The sequence below is a fragment of the Marmota marmota genome, unplaced genomic scaffold (assembly GCF_001458135.2).
Source record: "Marmota marmota marmota unplaced genomic scaffold, marMar, whole genome shotgun sequence".
NCBI lineage: Eukaryota > Metazoa > Chordata > Mammalia > Rodentia > Sciuridae > Marmota > Marmota marmota.
The window spans coordinates 5810919-5833751 of NW_025999900.1; the positions used below are offsets into that span (position 1 = coordinate 5810919).

At 32.8% G+C, this 22833-nt stretch overlaps 1 protein-coding gene across 19 annotated transcripts in view; it reads left to right on the plus strand.

Moving 5' to 3' along the window:
• The window catches only part of Gphn (gephyrin), a 625252-nt gene that overhangs the window by 253753 nt on the left and 348666 nt on the right, over window positions 1-22833 (plus strand). For all 19 annotated transcript variants that reach the window (XR_007345755.1, XM_048798536.1, XM_048798535.1 and 16 more), the window contains exon 3: window positions 9410-9467. Coding sequence is in view for 17 of the 19 variants with exons in the window: in XM_048798536.1 (XP_048654493.1) it covers window positions 9410-9467 (58 nt within the window). In the remaining 2 variants the exon portion in view is untranslated. The remainder of the gene's footprint in view (window positions 1-9409; window positions 9468-22833) is intronic.

Below are 22833 nucleotides of genomic sequence, written 5' to 3' on the forward strand. Positions count from 1 at the left end.
CCCTCCCTCCCTCCCCAGAAATTGAACTCAGGGACACTCAACCAGTGAGCCACATCCCCCAGCCCAATTTTTTGTTTTTTAATTAGAGACAGGGTCTCTTGCCATTGCTGAGCTGGCTTTGAACTTGTGATCCTCCTATCTGAGCCTCCCAAGCTGCTGGGATTACAGGCATGTGCCACTGTACCCAGAGGATATATAATTTTGTTGAATGCTTTTTCTGCATATATTGAGATGACCGTACAGTTTTTGAACTTCATTTTGTTCATATAACATTTATTGATTTGCATGTATTGAATAATCCCTATGTTCCTAGATGAATCCCACCTGATCATGGTGAAGAATCTATTTAATGTGCTGTTGGATTCAGTTTACTAGAATTTCTTTGAGGGTTTTTGTATTTGTGTCCATCAAAGTATTGACCTATAGTTTTCTTTTTTGTTGTTGTTTTAAATTGTGTCCTTATCTGATTTGGGTATCACCATGATGCTGGCCTCATACAATGCATGTAGAAGAATTTCTTCTCTTCAGATTTTTGGAATGACTTAAGGAATTGTTATTATTTCTTTAAATGGTAAAATTCAGCAGTGCACCCATTGCTGCTTTCCTTCAATAGGAAGTATTTTTATTACTGATTCAATCTTGTTATTGGTCTGTTTGAATTTTCTGTTCTTCAAAATTTAGTCTTGGTAGAATATCAAATTCATTGATAATAGTTGTTCATAATAATCTCTAATAATCCTTTGTGTTTCTCTAGTTTCAGTTGTAATGTTTCCCTTTTCATTTCTGATTTTATGTGTTTGAGTATTATGTCTCTGTTTCTTAGTCTACCTAAAGGTACAGCTCTTTTTTATTTTAAAAACTAGTTCCATGTTTTGTTAATCTTTTGTATTATTTTTCAATCTCCATTTTACTTTATTCTGATCTAATCTGGTTATTTCGTTCTACTGACATTAGATTTGGTTTGTTTTTGTTTTTCTATTTGTGAACTAAATTTTATTCACCTTTAAGTTAAGTGTCTGCCTTTAACTTTATGAAGACTACTCATAATTATTTATTTTATATAAAAATGAAATAAATTATGGGATATATAATTTTCTTTCCATTTGTTAGTTTCCACTAGCCTTATATAGTGTTAAGCCTTATATAGTGTTCTAAACCTGCTGTTTATAACACCACCTTCTCACCTTTCTGCCTTAATCTTTCACTAATTAAATTTTTATGCATACTATAGTTATGAAAATTATTTTTGTCTTAGTCAGAATTTCATTATGTGTTCCTAAGTGCTCCTATTATTTTTTCCTCCTTATTTACATGTACTTATTTTCTACAAAGCTTCAGTACTTTCCTTTTTTCTCATTGCCCTCTGTCCTCTACATGTTTATTTCTGATTTCTTCCCCTATGTTTTTATTTGTTCATAGGCACCTCAGAAATATTTCTTCTTTTGTCTTATCTCTTATATTACAACATTTTCCACCCTTCACATCTCCTCACCCCTTTTCTGGATAATAAGTAAAGAGACAGACTAGCGAAACCAAAATTGTACTAGATTTCTCATATTGTATGCAAGTGGTTAGAGAAGAATTAATCAAAAGAAAGCTTAATGTTAGTGGAAAGCACTCAGTGAGTTTCATAAAGATGGGAGTGTAAATGAGGTGTATGATTCTTGCCTACGCGATAAGAACTTTTAGAAATTTGTCAGTGTTCTGAGAATATACATTATTATTCCTCTATCATATATTTTTGTTAATATTTTTTAAAAATTGTTGATGGACCTTTATTTTGTTTATTAAGTTATTTACATGTGGTGCTAGAATCAGTGCCTCACACATGCTAGGCAAGCTGTCTACCACTGAGCCACAATCCCAGCCATATCATGTATCTTTTTTTTTTTATAGGATGTATTTATTCATTTATACATTTAGTAGTGGTGCTGGGGATTGAACCCAGGGCCTTGTGTATTCTAGGCAGGAACTCTACCAACTGAGCTATATCCCCAGCCCCTGATGTGTCTTTTATTTAAAGTGTTTTCCCCTACTAGTAAAGAAAAATATTTGCAAATAAATGTAGTCCAAGACAAAAAATAAAAAATAAAATGAAATGTTTTTCATCTTATTTCTCATATATCAGTAAACATATATATTGTAATATATAATGTGTATATATCACATAGTATATAAACATAATCTTTATGCAGTAAATGCATATAATCTTTATATTTTGGGCATATAAATATGTGTGTTTGTGTATTGCTTTTCCATCAAGATTATAAATTTCTTAAAACAACTAGTCATTACTTTGTACCCACAGATTGCCAAGAATAGTAATGGAGAAGGAAGGAGCAAATGTTTGAGATAAGAACAGAAAACTTTAAAATATAAGTGCTGATTAAGATAAAAATAAGGTCTGGGGTTGTGGCTCAGTGGTAGAGTGCTTGGCTGGCATGTGTGAGGCACTGGGTTCAATCCTCAGCACCACATAAAAAAATAAAATAAAGGTATTGTGTCCATCTATAACCATATATATATATATAATATAAAAATAAAAAGGAAAAAGATCTACTGTGGTTTAACCTAGCTAAACGCTCCACTCTCACTCTTGGCAAAATTCAGAAAAGTAGATGATCAGATTTTTCTTTCATTTAAACAGTCTCCTCAATATTTTCTGCCACCCATGTCCTGCATGGGCAGTGGAAATGGGGTTCCTTTCGGTTGAATGGGCTGGTTGTGGAATAAAGGCCAAGAAAAATAGAGTGACCAAAAAATCCACATAACACAGGAAATGTTTAAAAAAAAAAAAAAAAAACGGAGGCTGGATGGGCTAGCCAATCACAGGGTTGGAGTTTCCACACTAAAAAGCAAAATGGAGCCTGTGCTTCCTTTATTTATATTGGGCAACATCAAAGGTTTCCCATGGAATGTTCTTTACCAAAAAAGGTAGAAGGTGGGCTGGGCTGTTCAGTTCCCAGTGGGTCTTGCCCATCTCCAGAGCTACTGAGGGGTCTTCCTAGTAGAGTGGAGATAAAGATCATGTGCCCTGGGCAATCTATCTCTGGGGATCTGAGCCTAGCTTCCATACTAAGTGAAGATCCTCAAGTAATTCGCGGGTGGTTTACTGCAATTTTCCTTCCTTAAACTTAGTTTTTATCTTTCATTGAAGTAATACTTATAGTCCCATGTTGAAAAAATCAAATGATACTGTAATAGCTCATGACCACACGAAAATAGTCATTTTTCCCCTGCCGATTCCCAAAAGCCACCATTGTGTTTTAGCTATATCTTCTGGTATTACATTGATATTTCAAAGTGTGTCTTTTGCTACATCAATTTTAGACATCATTTGCTAACTTCTGTTTTATTTTCTATGTCTGCCATAACAAACTATCAAGAATTTAATTGCTTAAAAAATTTTGTTTCAAATAAATCTATAGTTTGGAAATCCTGTATAAAATTTCACTAAGCTAAAATCAAGATGTGATCAGGGCTTCATTCTGTTCTGGAGCTGTAGAAGAGAATCTGTTTCCTTGCTCTTTACAGCTTCTAATGACTACCTCCTTCCTTGGGCTTGTAGCCCCTTCCTCTGTCTTCAAATCTGGTAATATCAGATAGGCCTAGTCCTCATGTTGCCATCTTTCAGAGTTCCCTGTTCCACTTTTAAGAAACCTTTTAAGTATAGTAGGTTTATGGGGATAACTCAGAATATAATGTCACCTCAATTACATGTGTAACATTAATGTCACTTTGCCATGTAATTTTATATATTTATAGATTCTTGGGATTAGGAGTTAGGTTTCTTGGGGGAGGGGAGGGGTATTATTCTGCTACTTCACTTTCCCATTTTGCAAGATAATACTACTTCTTAAGATTCACTCTCTATCCTTCCCATTATAGTTTATGTCACATTTAAAAATTATAACTACATCCATTTTTTCATTATTTGGAATTCATAAACATTAACATTTTAATGGAAGTTCTAGCCAGTTACTCAAGAAAAATAAAGAATTCTAAATTGGAAAGAAAAAATCAAAACTCTCTATTCACACATAACAAGGTGTTATATATAAAAAATCCAAAATGAATGTTTACTAGAGTCAATACACAAGTTCAGCAAAGTTGCAGTGCACAAGATCAACACCTAGAAATCATTTGTGTTTCTAAACACCAGCAATAAACAATCCAAAAAGGAAACAAAACAACTACTTTTAAAATAGCATCTGAAGAATAAAAACCCTAGGAATTGCTGAAAGAAATTTAGGAGGACCTAAACAAGTACAAACAAGTGGAAAGGCATCCTTTCTTCATGGAGTAAAAAACATTATATTATGAAAATGTCAGTACTATCCAAAGTGATCTACATATTCAATTTAATCCTATCAAAATTCCAGGAACCATTTTTTTTTTTTACAGAAATGGAAAAGTCTGAACCTAAAATTAGTATGAAATTTCAAGGGATCCCAAATAGTCAAAACAGTCAGATCTTGAAAAAGAACAATATCGGAAAACTTACTACAAAACTTACAGTAATCAAAATTTATGGTACTGGAACAAAGAATGACCTCCATTACACAGTGTATACCTGTACTGAAATATCACATGGTGCCCCATAAATATATACAATTTTTATGTGTCAATCAAAAAAGAAAAAAAGAAGATTTATAGAAGAGTGGAATAAAAGTGAAGATTCAGAAATGAACCCATGAATGTAAGACAACTGATTTGTTGTAAGTTAAACTATACTTCACACTATGTACAAAAGTTAATTCAAGGTGGATCAGTGACCTAAATGTAAAACTAAAACCATAAAGCTCACCAAAAAAAAAAAAAAAAAAAAACAAGGATAAATTTTTATTACCCTATATTCGACAATAAGCTCTTACATAGGATGCAAATAACAAAAGAAAAACCAGATATATTGAACTTCACTTTTGTGCTTAAAATAACATCATCAAGAATGTGAAATGGAAACTTTTATAATGGAAGACAGTATTTGGAAATCATATCTGATAAGATTTTAAAATCCAGAATCTAAAAGAACTACAACTCATATGAGAAAAATAATTTAAAGATGGGTGGAGGACCTAAATAAAATTTTCTCCAAAGATATACAAATGGCCTCTAAGCACATGAAAACATCTTCAGAATCTTTAGTCATTAGGGTAATGCAGATCCAAACCACAATGAGGTACCACTTCAGACATATCAATTTGATCATAAAAATATAATGAAAATAACCAACAGCAGCAAGGATGTGGAGAGATTGGACCCTCATATGTTGCTGGTGGAAGCGTGAAAAATAGTTCCTCAAAAAGCTAAACACAGAATGACCAAGCAATTCTACCTCCTTAGTCATGTATCCAAAATAATTGAAAAGAGGGCCTTAAACAGCAGATACTTGTACGCCAGTGTTCACTGCAGCATTCTTCACAATAGCCAAAAGAAATAGAACAATTAAAGATTTTATCAACAGATCTGGGTAAACATGTGGTACAGACATGAAATGGAACATTGTTCAGCCATTAGAAAGGAATGAAGTTCTGCTGCATGCTACAACACGACTCAACCTTGAAAACCTATGCTTAATGAAATAAGACAGATATAATCTGTAGGCAAAATGTTCTAGCATAGGCAAATTCATAGACATAAAAGATACATTTGAGGTTGCCAAGTGTGGAGGTCAGGGGGGAGAGTCATTAGATTATTTTATATGTCTATTTGTACACAAGTAGAAAATTTTACTGATTATTACAGCTTTGTAGTAACTTGAAATCAGGAAGTGGAAATCCTCCAATATCTTTTCAAGATGGTTTTCTGTGTCCCTTGAATTTCCATATAAATTTAATGATCCTTTCATAAATTTTTAAATTTCATTTCTTAAGCCCAGTTCTACCACTCCTAGATATGAGTCCTTTGAAAAATTACTGGTTTCATTTGTTTCATAATCATCATACATGTAAAGCCTAACACAACACATGGCATATATTCAATGCTAAATACAGATTAAGTTGAGCATCTGTAATATGAAACCTGAAAGGCTCCAAAATCTGAAATTTTTTGAATACCAACATGATTCCACAAGTGGAAAAATTCCTACCTAATCTCAAGTGACATTGGTTCATGGTCAAAATGCAAGTAAACTAAAAATATTTTATAAAATAATCTTTGGGGTATGTATATAATGTGCATGAAACATAAATGAATTTTGTGTTTAGAATTGGATCCATTCCACAAGATATTTCATTATGCAAAGAATCCCAATTATATGTGTGTGTGTGTATATAATATTTGTAGTAATATTTCTAATATTATTACCACTACAATTCCAATGTGTAATGCCTTTTATATAATGACTAGAGTATAATAGAATTCTACCTCCAGAGTGTATTCTTTGTTCATCAGTGAATGGATAGTATGGTGTAATGAAAAGAATGGTGTAGTGTAATGTAATTTGGAATCATTTTATGGCCTAGACCTATGTTCGTAACTATTTAATACAGATAACATGTTGAATATCTCTACTAAATGATACCATGAAAATACAAATGTCATTTTCAGAAATCAGTTCAAAAGTCAAAAGTCATAATTGGAAAATTTATTATTACTTTGGTAATAGTATTTCAGGGAACAGAAAAAAGGCTGGCTGAAATAAGTGTATTATTGAACAGTGTGTTTTTTAAAATATAAACTGCTCATGACTGAGTTATTTGTGACTTTATTTACTAGACTGTTTTGTTCATGGGATTTTTTTTCCTGGTATTTACATAAGCTTTTGTCACCTTTCTCATTTCTGTGTTTAATATAATATGGAAGCCCTCCACATTTACTCTATTTTTAGCTTCTTGATCATAAAGTTATGCTATTACTTCATTATTATACTATTTATATGCATATGTATATATGTCATGTCCATTGTAATCAAAGTGGGAATATGTTGACCCATACACATTACTTGTCCCACCTTTTTAACAGTCAAAACTATTGTCATTGGTTTAAATTTGATGTAGGAATACTAATCTGGAAGTTTACCTTCCCAACATCTTCCTGGGATTAGGAAAGCCAGTTTTGAATACTATTAATTAGTATTAACCAAGAGAATAGCAAATTGTTTGTGGAATAGAATTGAAGTTTATTATAGCAACTTTGTTTTGCTTTTTGTTCCATTAAGTCACCATGGCATCTTTGAATCATTATTTTACTAACAACTTGGAACTATTTCTGTAATCTTTTTTCCATTTATGTAACAGTTATTATAGAACACGTTAATTAAAGCCAGTGTATTTTATAATGATATGTATTTTTAAAATTTTTTATTTTGAAATAAATTCAAAATTTATGAATTACAGACCTAAGAGATTTCAGTAGTTTTTGTCCTAATGTTTTCATTGATGTATACAATCTTAGCTTCTAGTTGAGTAATTTTAATAATTGAAAATGAAAGTATTTTTAAATGCTCATTTTGAACCTCTTACAAAATTTTTGTAACTTTCCATTTTAGTAACCTCTAATACTTCTCTTTTATTAGTTATCGTACCATGGTCTTGTATACTACATCCATAGTATGCCTTATATGAAGTAAATTAATTTGAAATTCATTTGTTTCTACCATTTAATCATGGCACGTTTAATCTAAGAAATAATTCTTAGTCAAGATCTTAACAGTAGTTTCATTAGCAAGAATAAATAACAAATATTAGAATGTTTCAATGAAAATCATTTTGTTGAATTAATTTTTAGTGGAAACCAGAGTATTATTTATTTATTGGACTTTTAATACGTTGATTAGCCTTTATTTTGTTCATTTATTTATATGCTGTGCTAAGAATCCAACCCAGTGCCTCACATGTACTATGCAAGCTCTCTACCACTGAGCCACAGCCCCAGCTCCTGTTGTTTTCTAATTTACATTTGTGAGAGGAAATATCCTAGGCTTTTCTTATGTATGATGCTCTTTTTTTGGATATTGAGATAATTATAAACTCAGGATGAGTAATCAGAAGTTTCCTTTGTAAGCACAGAAGTTGAAGAAAGTTCATGTCCATTGTAATCAAAGTGGGAATATGTTGACCCATACACATTACTTATCTTGTATTTTAAGAGCCTGGAGCAACTGAAGGAGATATGTTGGGAGCTCCAAATGCCCTGAATGTTATTTAAATTTTTTCTAGTAGCCACATTTTAAAAACTGAAAAGAAGCAGAGGGGTTGGGGCATAGCAGCACATGCCTCTCCTGTAAACCCAGTGACTCCAGAGGCTGAGACTGGAGGGTCTCAAGTTCAAAGCCAGCCTCAGCAATGGTGAGGTGCTAAGCAACTCAGTTTGAGACCCTGTCTCTAAATAAAATACAAAATAGGGCTGAGAATGTCACTCAGTGGTCGAGTGCCCTGGAGTTCAATCCCTGGTACAAAAAAAAAAAAAAAAAAAAAAGAAGTAGATGGATTCTTGGCTTTAATAATATACCATATTTAATTCAATATATCCAGAATGTTATTTTTACATGTAATCAATATTTTCAAATTAGTATTTTTATACTTTGTATTCAAATTCTGATAATGTATTTTCCATTTATGTATACATCTCTATTAACTACTTCACTTACTAGTTACTTCAGTTATTTTTTAAAAAATTGCTAAATGTCTCCATGTCTCAATTTCCTCATTTTTACAATAGAGATAATTACAAGAATAAATTAAATAACATATATGACATGCCTGGCTTATGGTGTTATAGAAATCTTTGTCATTTTCTAAAAATTATTTCAAACATAAGCATGACATTAATGGCATCTTCCTTTCAAGGCAAAGAAAATATTTTAGGTATTAAATTATTTGTGACCCCTAAATTCTTTTCTTGTTCCCTTTGACAGTGCAAGGTAAACACATATCGCTGTTTAAATTGTTTTTAAAAAGCAGAATCAACATTGGTTCATCAATTATGACAAAATACCATAGTAATTCAAGATGTTAAAAATAAGAAACTGGAGCAAGTTGGGGTATGAGAGACTATATCTCTACTTTCTGCTCAGTTTTTATAAGCCTAAAACTACTTTAAGAAGTACACTTTAATTAATCAAACAAAAAGACAAACAACATGTCTATTGATTTCTGAGACATGTTAGTTGTGATCGAAACCAGCAATAAAACTGGAAGCTTCGGCATTATTAAAACCATCAATAAGAGAAGTTTAGTTATGGATAAAAATTGAACTTAATGTTTGTTCTTTCAAAAGTCATTTTTTTAACCTACCTCTTTTAAACTAATAAATGGAAAACTTTCTCACAAAACGTTTTTCTCTCTGGTTATTGAGGAGCTAGGCCTTGGACAATTATTGGTAGCACTCTGATGCTTATGCTATAACTCTTCCATATTTTTAATGCACTGTTGCTGGTTTTGAGAATATTTTCTTCTCCTAATTTCAGGTTGGGTGGGACTATATCAGCATACAAGATAGTACCAGACGAGATAGAAGAAATCAAGGTATAGTATGGCACTTTTCACCTCTGCAAAGGCTTAGTATCTTATTGGGAAGTTGGGGAAAATCTTGCTTTTCCTATATATCATTGAATCTTTGGGTATGTTAAGACACCATTAAGTTCCTGGTTATTCTATTTGAATTAAAAATGTATATATAATAAATAAATTATCATCAGATTTCATCTACCATTTGCAATGCATTTCTGAGAAAAATATTAGGAGAATCAAAAAGCAATCCTTTCTTATGCAGTTCTTCGAAAATCTACATAAGAAGCATTATAACCAGTAGTATACATGATAGATTATCTTTGAAAAATCTTTTTGCAATTTTTTTTCCTATAGCCTTTACTAATTATAAAATAATAGCAATCTTTTAGTAAATATCTTCTGGTTCCTTTTAAAACACATATGCCAATTTCAATTAAAATTTATGTTATAATAAATTAAGAATTGACCTTATTCCTTGAAAATTAGGTCATTACTATATTCTTCTGTCTGTGGAATATTAATCATCTAGCACAGCATGTTGCCCTTGTCCAAAGGCAATTTACCACATATTGAGAATTGTACTTCCTGTTTCATATATGAAATTTAACAATTGCGTAACAATAGTCAGAGCTAAACAATACTGCTTAAGTTGTTGAGTTGTTTCATTGCATAATAAAGATTTCAATAATCATGCCTAATTCAATTAAAATTTTCAATATCAAGTTCTAGCATTAAAAGTAAGTTTCAAGAGTCTCATTCCAACCTCTGTAAATTCATACAGTTGGAGGAATCAACTGTGAGGAAACTTGATTCTAATTTACATTCCTCATTTTACAGATTTAGAAATGCAAATGTATAAAGATGAACTTTGGATTATTCATTTGACATTTAATAATTATTTCAGAAAATGTAATTGTCCTTAAAGGATGAGAGAAACATTAATATGTTACTTCTTGATGTATACTTTATAGTTACTCAAAAAATATTTAACTTCAGAATATTTAATCTATATGTACAGAAAGAGAGAGAAACAAAGGGAAGGGGTCTTAAGAAACATTTTTAGGAAATAAAGTTGAAGTGCATTTTTCTTGACGGGGCTCTGTCTTATAATACAATTGAAATAGGTATTAAATGATAAAGGTAAACAAAGAATTTTATGGTAACACATAGAAAGGTAACCTGGCTGTTTCAAAAGGTGATCAGCAAAAAAGTCTTTCCAAGAGGTAAACTCTGGGGACAGGAATATAGCAGTAGAACACCTGTCTAGCATACATGAGGCCCTGTATTCAATCCCCAGTATGAGAGGGAGAGACAGGCAAACAGGCAGGCAGAGATATTTGTGAGAACATAAATATGACATAATGTAGCTCCAGATTGAATGATATAAAGTAAGTTCTGGAGAAATATAGGGCTAGAAGTGGCTTGTGTCATGTTAAGAAGTTTAGATTTTATCCTGAAAACCTAAGGTGCTATTGTGTACTCATTTAGGAGTTTAGGAGAAAAAGTAACATTATCAGCTTGGTAATGTCTTTAAATATTTTTCATGACGATTAAGAAATGCTTTCAGCAAAGAAGATATTCTTAGTAGGAAGAAGGAAACCAGGTTTTAGGAATGTAGACATAAAATGATTAATATCTGTACTAAAACTGTGGCAGTGAAGGTTGAGGAAAAAAATGGATGCAAAAAATATGATTTAGATCATGGGTGGTGATGCTCCCCTGTAATCACAGCTACTTAGATACTGAGGCAAGAAAATCACAAATTCAAGACCAGCCTGGGTAACTTAGTGCAGCCGTCTCAACATAAATATAAAAAGAGCTCAGAATGTATCTCAGTGGTAGAGTGCACAAAGATCAAAAGTTTGAGGCCAGCCTGTGCTACCAAGATTAGATATAACACCAGTAATTGATGGAAAAAGCATGTCAAGCATCATCACAAATCGTTTTTTAAAGGAATTTTCTGAGAGACAACTCTAGAATTGTTTTTAGAAAACATAATGAAAGAATGCTCTTTTAGTGAAGAGTCATTATTAAAAGGTAAGCAGCATTTCTAAAAATTAATTAAACTAAACTAATTAAATGAATATATTAGTTCTCTGGTTTTAGGATGTGTCGACATAAGGGCTACAACCTCAGTCAACAGTTATTCCTTTATATAGCAGTTACATGTGATTCTCTGTGTTCACTAGCATGACCTCAGCTAACTGTTATGTGATTACAGATTCCAATATCAATGACTGAATTGTATCTCTCTCTGAGTTTCTGCCAGATTTATCCAATGATTTAGTGAATATTTGATTATCTGAAAGGAACCTCAAATTCACTAGAACTAAAACTTATCCTCTTGGTTCTCTTCTATTATATATCCTGTCTATCAGCATTATATATTCTCAGACTTCCCAAGCCAGAAACATGATCCAACTTTTTCATCTTCTCCTAAATATCTAACAAATCAAATATTATCAATTCTACTTTTCTTCAATTACATACACACACACACACACACACACACACACACAATAATGTCAGAAAGTTTGAACCCTGAAACATACAAAATATTGAAGCCATCTTATTTTTTTTAAATATTGGAAAAAAACTGTTACAAGTATTTTGTCTATATTTCATGGCATTATTAGTATTTTCAGTTAAAATCAGATATAATCTTTTTTTGTCTCAAGGAAATGGAAACATGGATGAAATAATGAGTGTAGTTGGAAAATATCTGAATAATCTTAAGTTATATAAATAATACAATTGAATTTTAAGTTTGATTTGCTGTGTATGATAATACCATATATAAATCAATATACATTTGTATCTTTCCATAGGATAGTGTGATTGATTGATGAAACTTAACTCAATTTTTGTCAGATGTGGTAATCTTCCACAGTATTTCTTACTGCAGAAACCATTATTTAGTTCATACATGGCTCATGTATTAATTGTTCTGGATAATATTATAATAAGTTGATCAAATTTCAAAAGTAAAGACTTCCAGTTCCAGCCGAGATAGAATGGCCTTATTCCTCTAGATTTATTTTCTTGTATCAGGAATCTAAAATTTCCTGGGCATTACCAAATAAATAGAGAAACTCTTAAGAGGTGAAAAGAAAATTGCAGTTTGTTGAGGAACCTGAAGACTTAAGAAATGCCGTAACAGTTAGTTCCCTGGGTTTTCTTACTATTTCCCATATGTTCTGGACAGGGTGCTGAAGAAGACTTCAAGTTGGAACCACCAATAGGCATAGAAAAAAAAATGCTCCAAGAAAAGCCTCTTTATCTAGCCAAAAGACCAAGAGAGTAGGCACCTAACAGAATAGAAAAACTTTTTAACAATGTTCACCCTACTCTATCCAAACATCAATGGTGGAACTACTTCGTTCTCTCACAGATTTAGCAGAGCCAGTCTAAAGTTGATCTTCCGACTCACTTCCTGTTGTCCCATGAAGCAGCTTACAGGTTTCTTTATCCTTTACCTTGTGATGTTGGCAGACCAGGGAGATATTTTTTCATCTTTCACCTGGAAGAACAGTTGTCACACTGAGTCTTTGGCCAGAATATTGTAGCAGTTCTAAGCAAAAGTTGATCTTCCATCACCATCCCAACAGAAATAGGCTATGTTCTATTTCTCCCAGCCAGGTAGTGTCACTGGTATCCAGTGATTAACAGAGCCTCCATCCCCACTATTATGGTTTGAATATGTCTCTAAAATATTATGTATTAGAAACTTAATCTCCAATAATCAGTTTTGGGTGATAGGACCTGATAAGAGTTGTTAAGGTCATGAGGTCTCCTCACAGGTGAATGGATTAATGTTGATTATAATATGGCCAGAAACTATAAGTTCTATTTCTCACTCCTGCCACTTTCTCTTGGCACATGTGAGCATGTGTGCTATTTTGCCCTTCTACCATGCGATGATGCAGCAAGAAGTCCCTTGCCACATACGGATCCTAGATATTGGATTTTCCAATCATCCCAGCTGTGGGAAATAAACCTCTGTTCTTTATAAATTTTCCAGTCTCAGTTACTCTGTTATAGCAAAACTAAGCAGATGAAGACACCCAACAAACAGAAAGAAGGTTAAATAAAATATTGCAAGGTGGAGTCAGACTCTGCAGTTCCACTTTTCCTTTCCTATGTCAGTGACACCTGGCAGGGAGATAAGCTTTCACCCCTCACTACAACAAGAAACCTGGACAAGGTGGGGCCAATTGACACAACACTCATAGTATGAGTCAACCATCTACTCTTCCCCATCATTGGGGTCAGCATATACTACTCCTTAGTATCAACAGTAGAGTAAAGTGATGCCCACTTCCCCAGAAAATTCTTAGCAGGCCAGAAAGGGACACGCACTTCCACCTTCTACCTTCAAATAGGCAGTATGAATCAGCGCTTCAGTTTTGCCTGAGTGGTCATTGAAGCCATCAAGAAGCTGAACATAAAAACTACTCCACAATATAGGGAACATTTGCTTTGAAAGAAGATAAAGTAGTCTCAGAATATAAAATCCCAAACATCTTGGTAAAATAAAAAATCACTCATCATACCAAGAACCAGGCAGATCACAACTTGAATATGAAGAAATGATCAATATACATCAACACAATTATTAATTAAATGTTGAAACTGACAAGTTATTTAAGCCAGCTACCATAAAAATACTTCAGCAAGCAAATGAGTTCTCTTAAAACAAATGGTAAAAAAAACCGACAGGAAATATTGATGAAGCAATTACAAAAAGGAACCAAATGGCAGTTATACAACTGAAAAATACATTCACCAATATGAAAACTCACAGGGCAGAAACAGAAAAAGTGACACATTTTTCAGACGCTAGAGTAAAAAACTGCCAACCACAAATTCTGTATGCTTTGAAGTTATCCCTTTAGGAGTGAATAGAAAGTGAAGCCATGTTCAAACAAAAGAAAACTAAAAGAATTTGCCTAGATAACTTACCCTGAAAGAACGGCTAAATGAGTTATCGAAACAGAAAGGAAATAACAAAAAAAAAAAAAAAAAAAAAAGAAAAAGAAGAAGAAGAAGAGGAGGAGGGGGCATGAAATTTCAAGAGTGGAAAGAATAGAATGGATAAAAAGTATTTGCTCATGACCTTTTTGAAATCATATTTGAAGTTATAATAAGTCAAACATTATAACACACTATGATACTGTACTCAGTGTATGTGGAGTAAATACTTAACACAATCAAATGTGAAAGAGTAAAGATACCCAAATGTACATAAGTTTCTATGTTAAATTACAGTATCAGTTCCTATAACAAGTTACATCAATATATGGTAATATCCAGAGAAAATCACTAGGAAAATTATACAAAGCAATATATAAGTAAAGATGGAATCTTAATAAATGTTCAAGTGATCCTCAGTAAGGTAAGCATATAAAAAATAGGAACAAGCTGAGCGCGGTGGCACATGCCTGTAATCCCAGCTGCTCTGGAGGCTGAGACAAGAGGATCGCCAGCCTCAGCAGTTTAGCAAGGCACTAAGCAACTGAGTGAGACCCTGTCTCTAAATAAAATACTAAAAAGGGCTGGCGATGTGGCTTGGTGGTTGAATGCCCCTGAGTTCAATCCCCAGTACCAAAAAAAAAAAAAAAACAGAACAAGAAACAAAGGACTCAAGTTGAAAATGAAAAGAAAATGGCAGATTTAAATCCTAAAATATAATAATTACCCTAAATGTACATAACCCAAATATGACAATTAAAAGACAGTTTGACACAATGTAGGTTTTCTTAATCCAATACATGCCATTTTCAAAACTCATTTCATAGACAATGACATGTGTAGGTTGAAAGTAAACAGAAAGGAAAAGATATACCATGCAAACACTGTTTTTTAAAAAGACAAGTAGGAGTGCCTATGTTAATGTCAGACCAAGAAGGCTTTAGAACAAATAAAATTACTAGAGTCAGTAGGAATGTTCCATTGTGCAAAAGGCTCAACCAACGAGAAAAAAACAGTGATCTTTTAAGTGTTTGTACCAAAAATTTACATATATAGGAAACAAAAAATTAAACTACATTTTTTCATAAGAATGGCTAAAATTAAAAATAATGATAACACTACATGATATAGTGGACGTGGAGAACCTGGGTACTCATATATTACTGATGTGAAATAACATGATACAGCCACTCTGCAAAAGAACATGTCATTTCATTATAAAGCTATTCATGCACTAGCACAAGTGCACTGTATAGCATTTATTCCAGAGAAATGAAAATCTGTTTTTGTGTATAAATTTGTACATGATTTTTTTTCATTTTGGCTTTAGCCAGAATAGACAAGACCAGGAACCTACCTAAATGTCCTTCAATAGATCAATGAATGATTAGACAAAGTGTCATTATATCTATATTTGGAATAATATTCAGTGATCAGAAGGAAAAAAATGCACTATTAGTGGATCTTAAGCAACAAATTGAAGAAAGAAAGACTATCTCAAAAGATTACAAAGCATACTATTCATTTGTATTCTCAAAATGACAAAATTCTAGTCATGAAAAATAGACTGGTAGAGTCAGAGGATCAGGGAGGGGAAATAGGAAGGAAGGTTGCTGTGTATATAAAAGGGTAGCGCAAGGGATATTTATGATGGAACTGTTATGCATCTGGACTGTGGTAGGGTTCACACAAATCTATATGTAGAATAAAATAGTGTAGAAATAAATACACAAATGAGTGCATGTAAAATTACTACAATTTAAATAAGGTTGACAGATTTTGTTATTGTTGGTTTTTCATTGTGATACTGTTAGGGTTAAGCAAGTCATTGGAGAAAATGGCTGAAAAGTAGGTATATGGCTTCTCTGTCTTATTTTTTACAACTACCTGAGAACATTAAATTAAAAAAAATATTAATACACTTAAGTGACCATTTATTAATATTGGATTTGAGAAGTAGACATATTGTTACAATAATGAGTGTTAATATTCAGAAATGTAATTTGTCTATAAGTAAAGTCATTAAAACATCTTAGCATGGGGGCTGGGGATGTGGCTCAAGCGGTAGAGTGCTCGCCTGGCATGCGTGCAGCCCAGGTTCGATCCTCAGCACCACATACAAACAAAGATGTTGTGTTCGCCGAAAACTAAAAAATAAATATTTAAAAAAAAAATCTTAGCATTTTCTTTTATAATTGTCTTTAGTTATATATATCGTAGTTTTATTTCCTATTGTAAATGGAGTATTTTTTACATATATTTTTACTACATAAGCATTTTACTTTCACATTTCCTATGTGTTTTTATTTTAACACAATAGAGTTTTAGGATACTTTTTAAAATTTTGATTATCAGTAAAACCACATTTGCAAATGGTACATGAGGAACTTTGAAACTTTTCTTCAAGGAAGCAGCCATCACTGATGAAAATCATAAAGAAACAACCATTTAAAGTTTCTGGATATTGTTATAAAGGCTATAAAAAATAAGGAAACATATTCAAGAAAAGCTACTAAATATAAGATAGAACAGAGTTGGTGGCTACTTGAGCTACACCTGAGTCTTTCTCCTACCCTGATTCAGTTTGATAGAAGCTTTACTCTGGACAGATATGACCTAGAGTTTGGGGCTCCCACTTTCCTGAGTCCCCAGTTAAGGGATATAGTATTTTTCTGGGATGGACAGGCCTCCATTATTTCTCATGCCTTCATCTCTTGACTTGCAAAGGCTAAATTACTTATCAGTGTGGTGGAAAGATCATGTTTTTCTTCCTATATCCTGCCCCTGCTCATAGGATGGAAGCACTAGCTCAAGTGTAGCAATATTAGAATACTGGGACCCTAATCGCTCTCAATAAGCAACTTTCTCCACATCAGGAAAGGTAAGCCAAGAAGACCAAGCTCTACCCTTAGAACACTGGTTCAGAGATTTTTGTCAAGAGAGAGAGGTAGTCCATAATAACAGTTTACTACAAAGATCTTTTCTAGGAACTGACCTTTTTGAAACAGAATCTGGGAATATTCAAGCCTAAAGACATTCCCTAAAACAATGGAAATTTTGATGTTAGGTAAGCAATTAAAATGAGACTGATCTTCACTCTATAAGAGCAATAAACTAAATGGACTAATTTACCAGAAAGAACCTGAGAAAGACATGACTGAAAAGAGTCCTCTATGGTTCAGGAAAAAAAAAAAAAAACTTGAAGTCTGGACTACAAAGCTATCTCTTATTGAATTTAATTGGATGAGACTTTGAAGTCTGATCCTAAGACATTGTTTAAACCCATAGTGCAATTGGCTGCAAATTAATGGAGTCCTACAACATAGTGTAGTGGAAAAACAATACAACAACAAAGTCAAATAGCTTAACAGAGATAAGCTAACAGTAAATAAATAATTCTCTAGTAAAGTAGAAATAGCCATCCTAGGGTGAGTATGTGCCTACCTCGGTTGAGTACTCCAAGAAGTGATATCAGAGGCTTCATCCTGGGTAGAAAGTAGACTTTAGCATATTAGTCTATATAGTTCAATAATCAAGTAAGAAAGCAAACAACAACAAAAAGACCCTAGAGAGGGGAGAGGGCAATCAGTATCCAGAGGTACTATAGTTGACTACATAACTGTCTAGTTTTAATAAAAATTATGAGGTATGTAAGGAAGAGGAGAATGTGTTCCATATAAAGAAAACAAAGCAAGAAACAAAAGCCGCCAAGGACTAGTTCTAAATGTTAGATTAATAAACAGATTTCATAGCAGCCTATATAAATATGTTCAAAAGAAGAAATTATAGGAAACCATGCTACAAATAATTAAATCATGTTATGATGACAGTGTCTCATCAAGTAGCATATTAGTGGGTATTCTAGAGAAACAGAATCCATAGGAAATGTGTGTGTGTGTGTGTGTGTGTGTGTGTATGTGAAGAAATTTATTCTGAGAATTTGCTCATGTGATAATAGAGGCCAAGAAGTCTCATGGTATACCATCTGCAAGCTGGAGAATCGGGAAAGCCAATGGATAAATTGGATTGATTTGGATAAATCAATCCAAATCCAAAGAACTGAGAATTGGGGGAGATGATTATATAACTCCAACTCTCAGGCCAAAACTTTATGAGCCAGGGCCTTATTGGTATTAAGTCCAAGGGTTAAAAAGCCTAAGAATCAGGAGCTCCAAGTACAGAAGAAGATGGAGTTTTCCAGCTTGAGAAAAGAAAAGGAGAGAGTTCATCTCCTCTGCCTTTTTTTCCTCTTTGAACAATCAGCAGACTGGATAATGCATGCCCCCATTAGTAAGAGTGGATCCTTTTTATTCTAATTCAAATGCTAATCTCCTCAGAAATGGTCTCATAGACACACTCAGAAACAATGTTTTACCAGTACTCTGGGTATGACACATAAAACTAATTCCCACAAATAGAGAATATCGATAGATATTATTTTTTTAAATTAAAAAACCAAATGCAGTTTCTGGAGTTGAAAATATAATAGTTGAAATGGAAGATTCACTATAAAGGAAATCAAAACCAATTTGAGTTGGCAGAAGAAAAAAAATCAGTGAACTTGAAGATAGAACAATAGAAGCCAAAGAACAGACAAACAAAAGAATAAAGAAAATTGAATAGAATCTCAGAGAAATGTGGGACACTGTTAAGTACACCAACATTTGCCTGATTGGAGTATAAGAAGAGGGCAGAAAAATATTATAGAAAATAATGGCCGAAAACTTGTTAAATTTGATTACCAGCATAAATACGTATATCCAAGAAGCTCTGTTAACCCCTGATGGGTTAAATCCACACTCACATACCACAGTAAACGTACTAAAAAATGTAGAGAAATTTTTAAAAGTAGATAAGAGGAAAAAGTCATCATATACAAATAAACCCAGTAAAATTCACTTATGTCTTGTCATCAGAATTGAAGCTGAAATCAGATGACATCGGCCTAGTATTGAAAGAAAAAAAAAAACTGTGGAACAGCCAAGAATCTTATATAGAGGAAAATTATTTTTTGAAAATGAAGGTAAAATAAGTTATTCTAAAATACAAAAACTGAATTTGTTACTAGCAAACCCACTTTTCCCTTTGTTAATTTATTCAGTTTCATAGCTATTTTTTAGGATCTGTTTCCTAAAATAAACTTTTATTGAATTATAACAGGTTTTGTGTGTTGTGCATGTAGAAAAGTACACTAATTCTTAAGGATGAACCTTGTTGAATTCTCCCAAAGTGAACACATCTAAACCATACTCAGAAATAGAATAATACCAGCATCCCAGAAATCTCCACATAACCCTTCTTACTTGCTATTCCCCAAAAGTAATGACAGTCCTCATTTCTAGCACGGTAGATTATCTTACCTTTTTTTAGAACAGTTTGTCTGTGATTCTAAAAAGTTTTATCTATGGAATTATAAATTAAAATCTGTATTTTATTTAATTAAATATATAACAATTTATCAATTATTTTGTTGAAAGATATTTTGGTTGCTTCTAGTTAGGAGCTATGGTAAATTAAGCTACAAGAAACAATTTTGTACATGTCTTTTGGTGCACATGTGTGAATTTCCTTTAGATATCCAACTAGTGGACAGGATAGAGATAACCTAAATATTGGGTTATAGATCTGCAAATGAATGCTGCATGCTAGATTCTATAATATTCCCAAGTGGTGGCTAATTTATACTTCCTTTAACATTTTCATAAAGAATGCCAGTTTGCTTCCATCTCACTGAAAGTATTGTAAATCTTTTCATTGTAGTCATCTTAGAAAATAGTGATCCCTGAATATGGTTTTAATTTTTCCCTTCATAATTAATGTTTTTGAGCATTTTTGCATATTCTTCTTGGTCATTTGAACCTCCTCTTATAAAGTACTGATTCATGGCTTTCCCACTGTTTAAAAATTAGGTTATCTATCTTCTCATTAATTAGTAGATTATAATTATACTTTATAGAGTCTGAATATGAGCCCTTGATGCATGTATTGCACCTATTTATTCTTCCACTCTTTTTTTTCTTTTCATAAAATATCTTTGCCAAATAGAAATTCTTAATTTTAATGAGTTAGCTTGTCAATCTTTTAATTACAGTGAGTGAATAAATATCTGTTGATTAAATGAATGATCCTAAAGTAGTTCAATGTTTAGAGCTGAATAATTTCATTATGAAATAAGTTATATATCAAATTTATGTTTTAAAATATTTTTTAGAGCACAAAAAACTGATTAGCTGGCTATGGAGTCAAAGACTTCTTCATGGAGAATATAATAGGGGGGACTTTTAAAGTAAAGGAAATGTGAACAAAAACAGTAAATATGAATAAGCACAGTGTTTTTCAAAAGTGCAAGGTTGGATAAAGTCAAATGATTATTAAGAATAATTACAGGAGCCAGGCGAGGTTGTGCACACCCATAATCCCAGAAGCTTGGGAGGCTGAGGCGCAGAGTATTGCAAGTTCAAAGCCAGCCTCAGCAAAAAGCAAGGCACTAAGCAACTTAGTGAGACCCTGTCTCCAAATAAAATACAAAAAAGGGCTGAGGATGTAGCTCAGTGATCCAGTGCCCCTGAATTCAATCCCTAATATGGATGATGATGATGATGATGATGATGATGATGATGATGATGATGGTAATACCAACAGAAGATAATGTGGACTGGAATAACACTGTAAAGATAAATACATGCTGGGCACAGTGGCTCAGGAGGCTAAAGCAGGAAGATCACAAGTTCAAAACCAACCTCAGAAACTTAGCGAGGCCCTCAGCAATTTAGTGAGACCCTATCTCTAAATAAAAAATGAAAAGGGCTGGGATGTGGTTGAGTGGTTAAACATCCCTGGGTTCAATCCCTGGTATAAAAAAAGAGAAGAAAAAAATAAGCAGTATAGCCACAGAGCAATTTTCTAAATATATTTCTACATATTTTGTAACAAAGGAAAAGCATTTTCATATTTATTTCAGGGAATTTACTGTTCTTATCAAAATGGATTATAAGGAGGCATAAAGGCAGACCATTTAGGATGCCGTATACCAAATCTAGATGAATGATGATAAAGATAACAAACTTATATAAGACAGTGAAAACAGAAATGGAAAATTTGGAAGGTATATTATATTTTATCCTCCATATAAAAGGCTCTGCTCCTTAAAAGGATGGTGACATTATGTGCTTCTCAACAATTCTGAGATTGGCTAAAAACACAGGTAATGAAACCTATTATTTAGGGAATAACATAGCCTACCGCTGTCATGAAGATTAAATATTTCTAAAGTACTTAACATAATGCTTTACATAGTAAATGCCCAGTAAATGCAACCATATGGTGTGATTCTAATAGACTTGAGAATTGAGGAATAGAAATAAAGATTACATCAAGTTAGCTTACACAACTTTATGAAAGATAGAACCAGTCCTTGAGTCAGTGAATCCAAAGGAGTACCATATTTGGGGGAGGAAAATGAGTGTTGGAGGTCTTTCAGGCATACAGTCAAGAACATACCTATTTCTGCTTTATTCGTTGTAAATAATGTTGATATTTCTTGGTATTCACATAAGTGAGAGCCCTGTTTTCTAATATGTTATTCTCAGAATAAAAATATCCCAGAGGATTGACGTAAGAAATACAATTCTTTCAAGTAGTAACAATATAATGTAGCTGCAGATTTTCTCTCTATGGTATTTTCGATCATCTGGTACCACCTACCTTAAAAAAAAAAACAAACCAGAATTTAGTCTTACTAATATGTAATGTGGAGTGGGTAATTTTCCTCTCAACAGCAGAACATTCCCTAGTAAAGAGAATACTCCTTGGCTCTCTTCAAAAAGATAGCTTAAAACTATCCATCTTTCTGCCATGTTTTTGCTTCTTTGATAGATCAATGTTCTTTTGTTTCTTTTACTGAATATTGCATATCTATATTTAAAAAATCTTGGCTAAAATTCCATCAAATTACTAAATTACTAATTTCTTGACTTAACTGTGATGAATGTCCTCTGCAATTCTTTACATATAAAGACAATTTTTATTGGTTCTTTTTAGTTATACATGAGAGTATAACTAAAAATTATAACTCAGTGGTCGAGTGCCTCTGATAAAATTATACATGCGTGGAATATATCTTATTCTCACAAGGGCCCCAGTCTTGTTGATGGTTATACATAATGATGGGATTCATTGTGGTATATTCATATATATACATAGGAAAGTTATGTCAGATGCCTTCCACTGTCTTTCGTATTCCTGTCTTCCCTTCATTCCCCTTTATCTAATCCTCTGAAGTATTATTCTTTCCCTCATCCCCCTTTATTATGGGTTAGCTCCCACATATTAGAGAAAACATTCACCCTTTGGTTTTTTTGGGATTTGTTTATTTCACTTAGCATGACATTTATTTACATAGACATAGAAA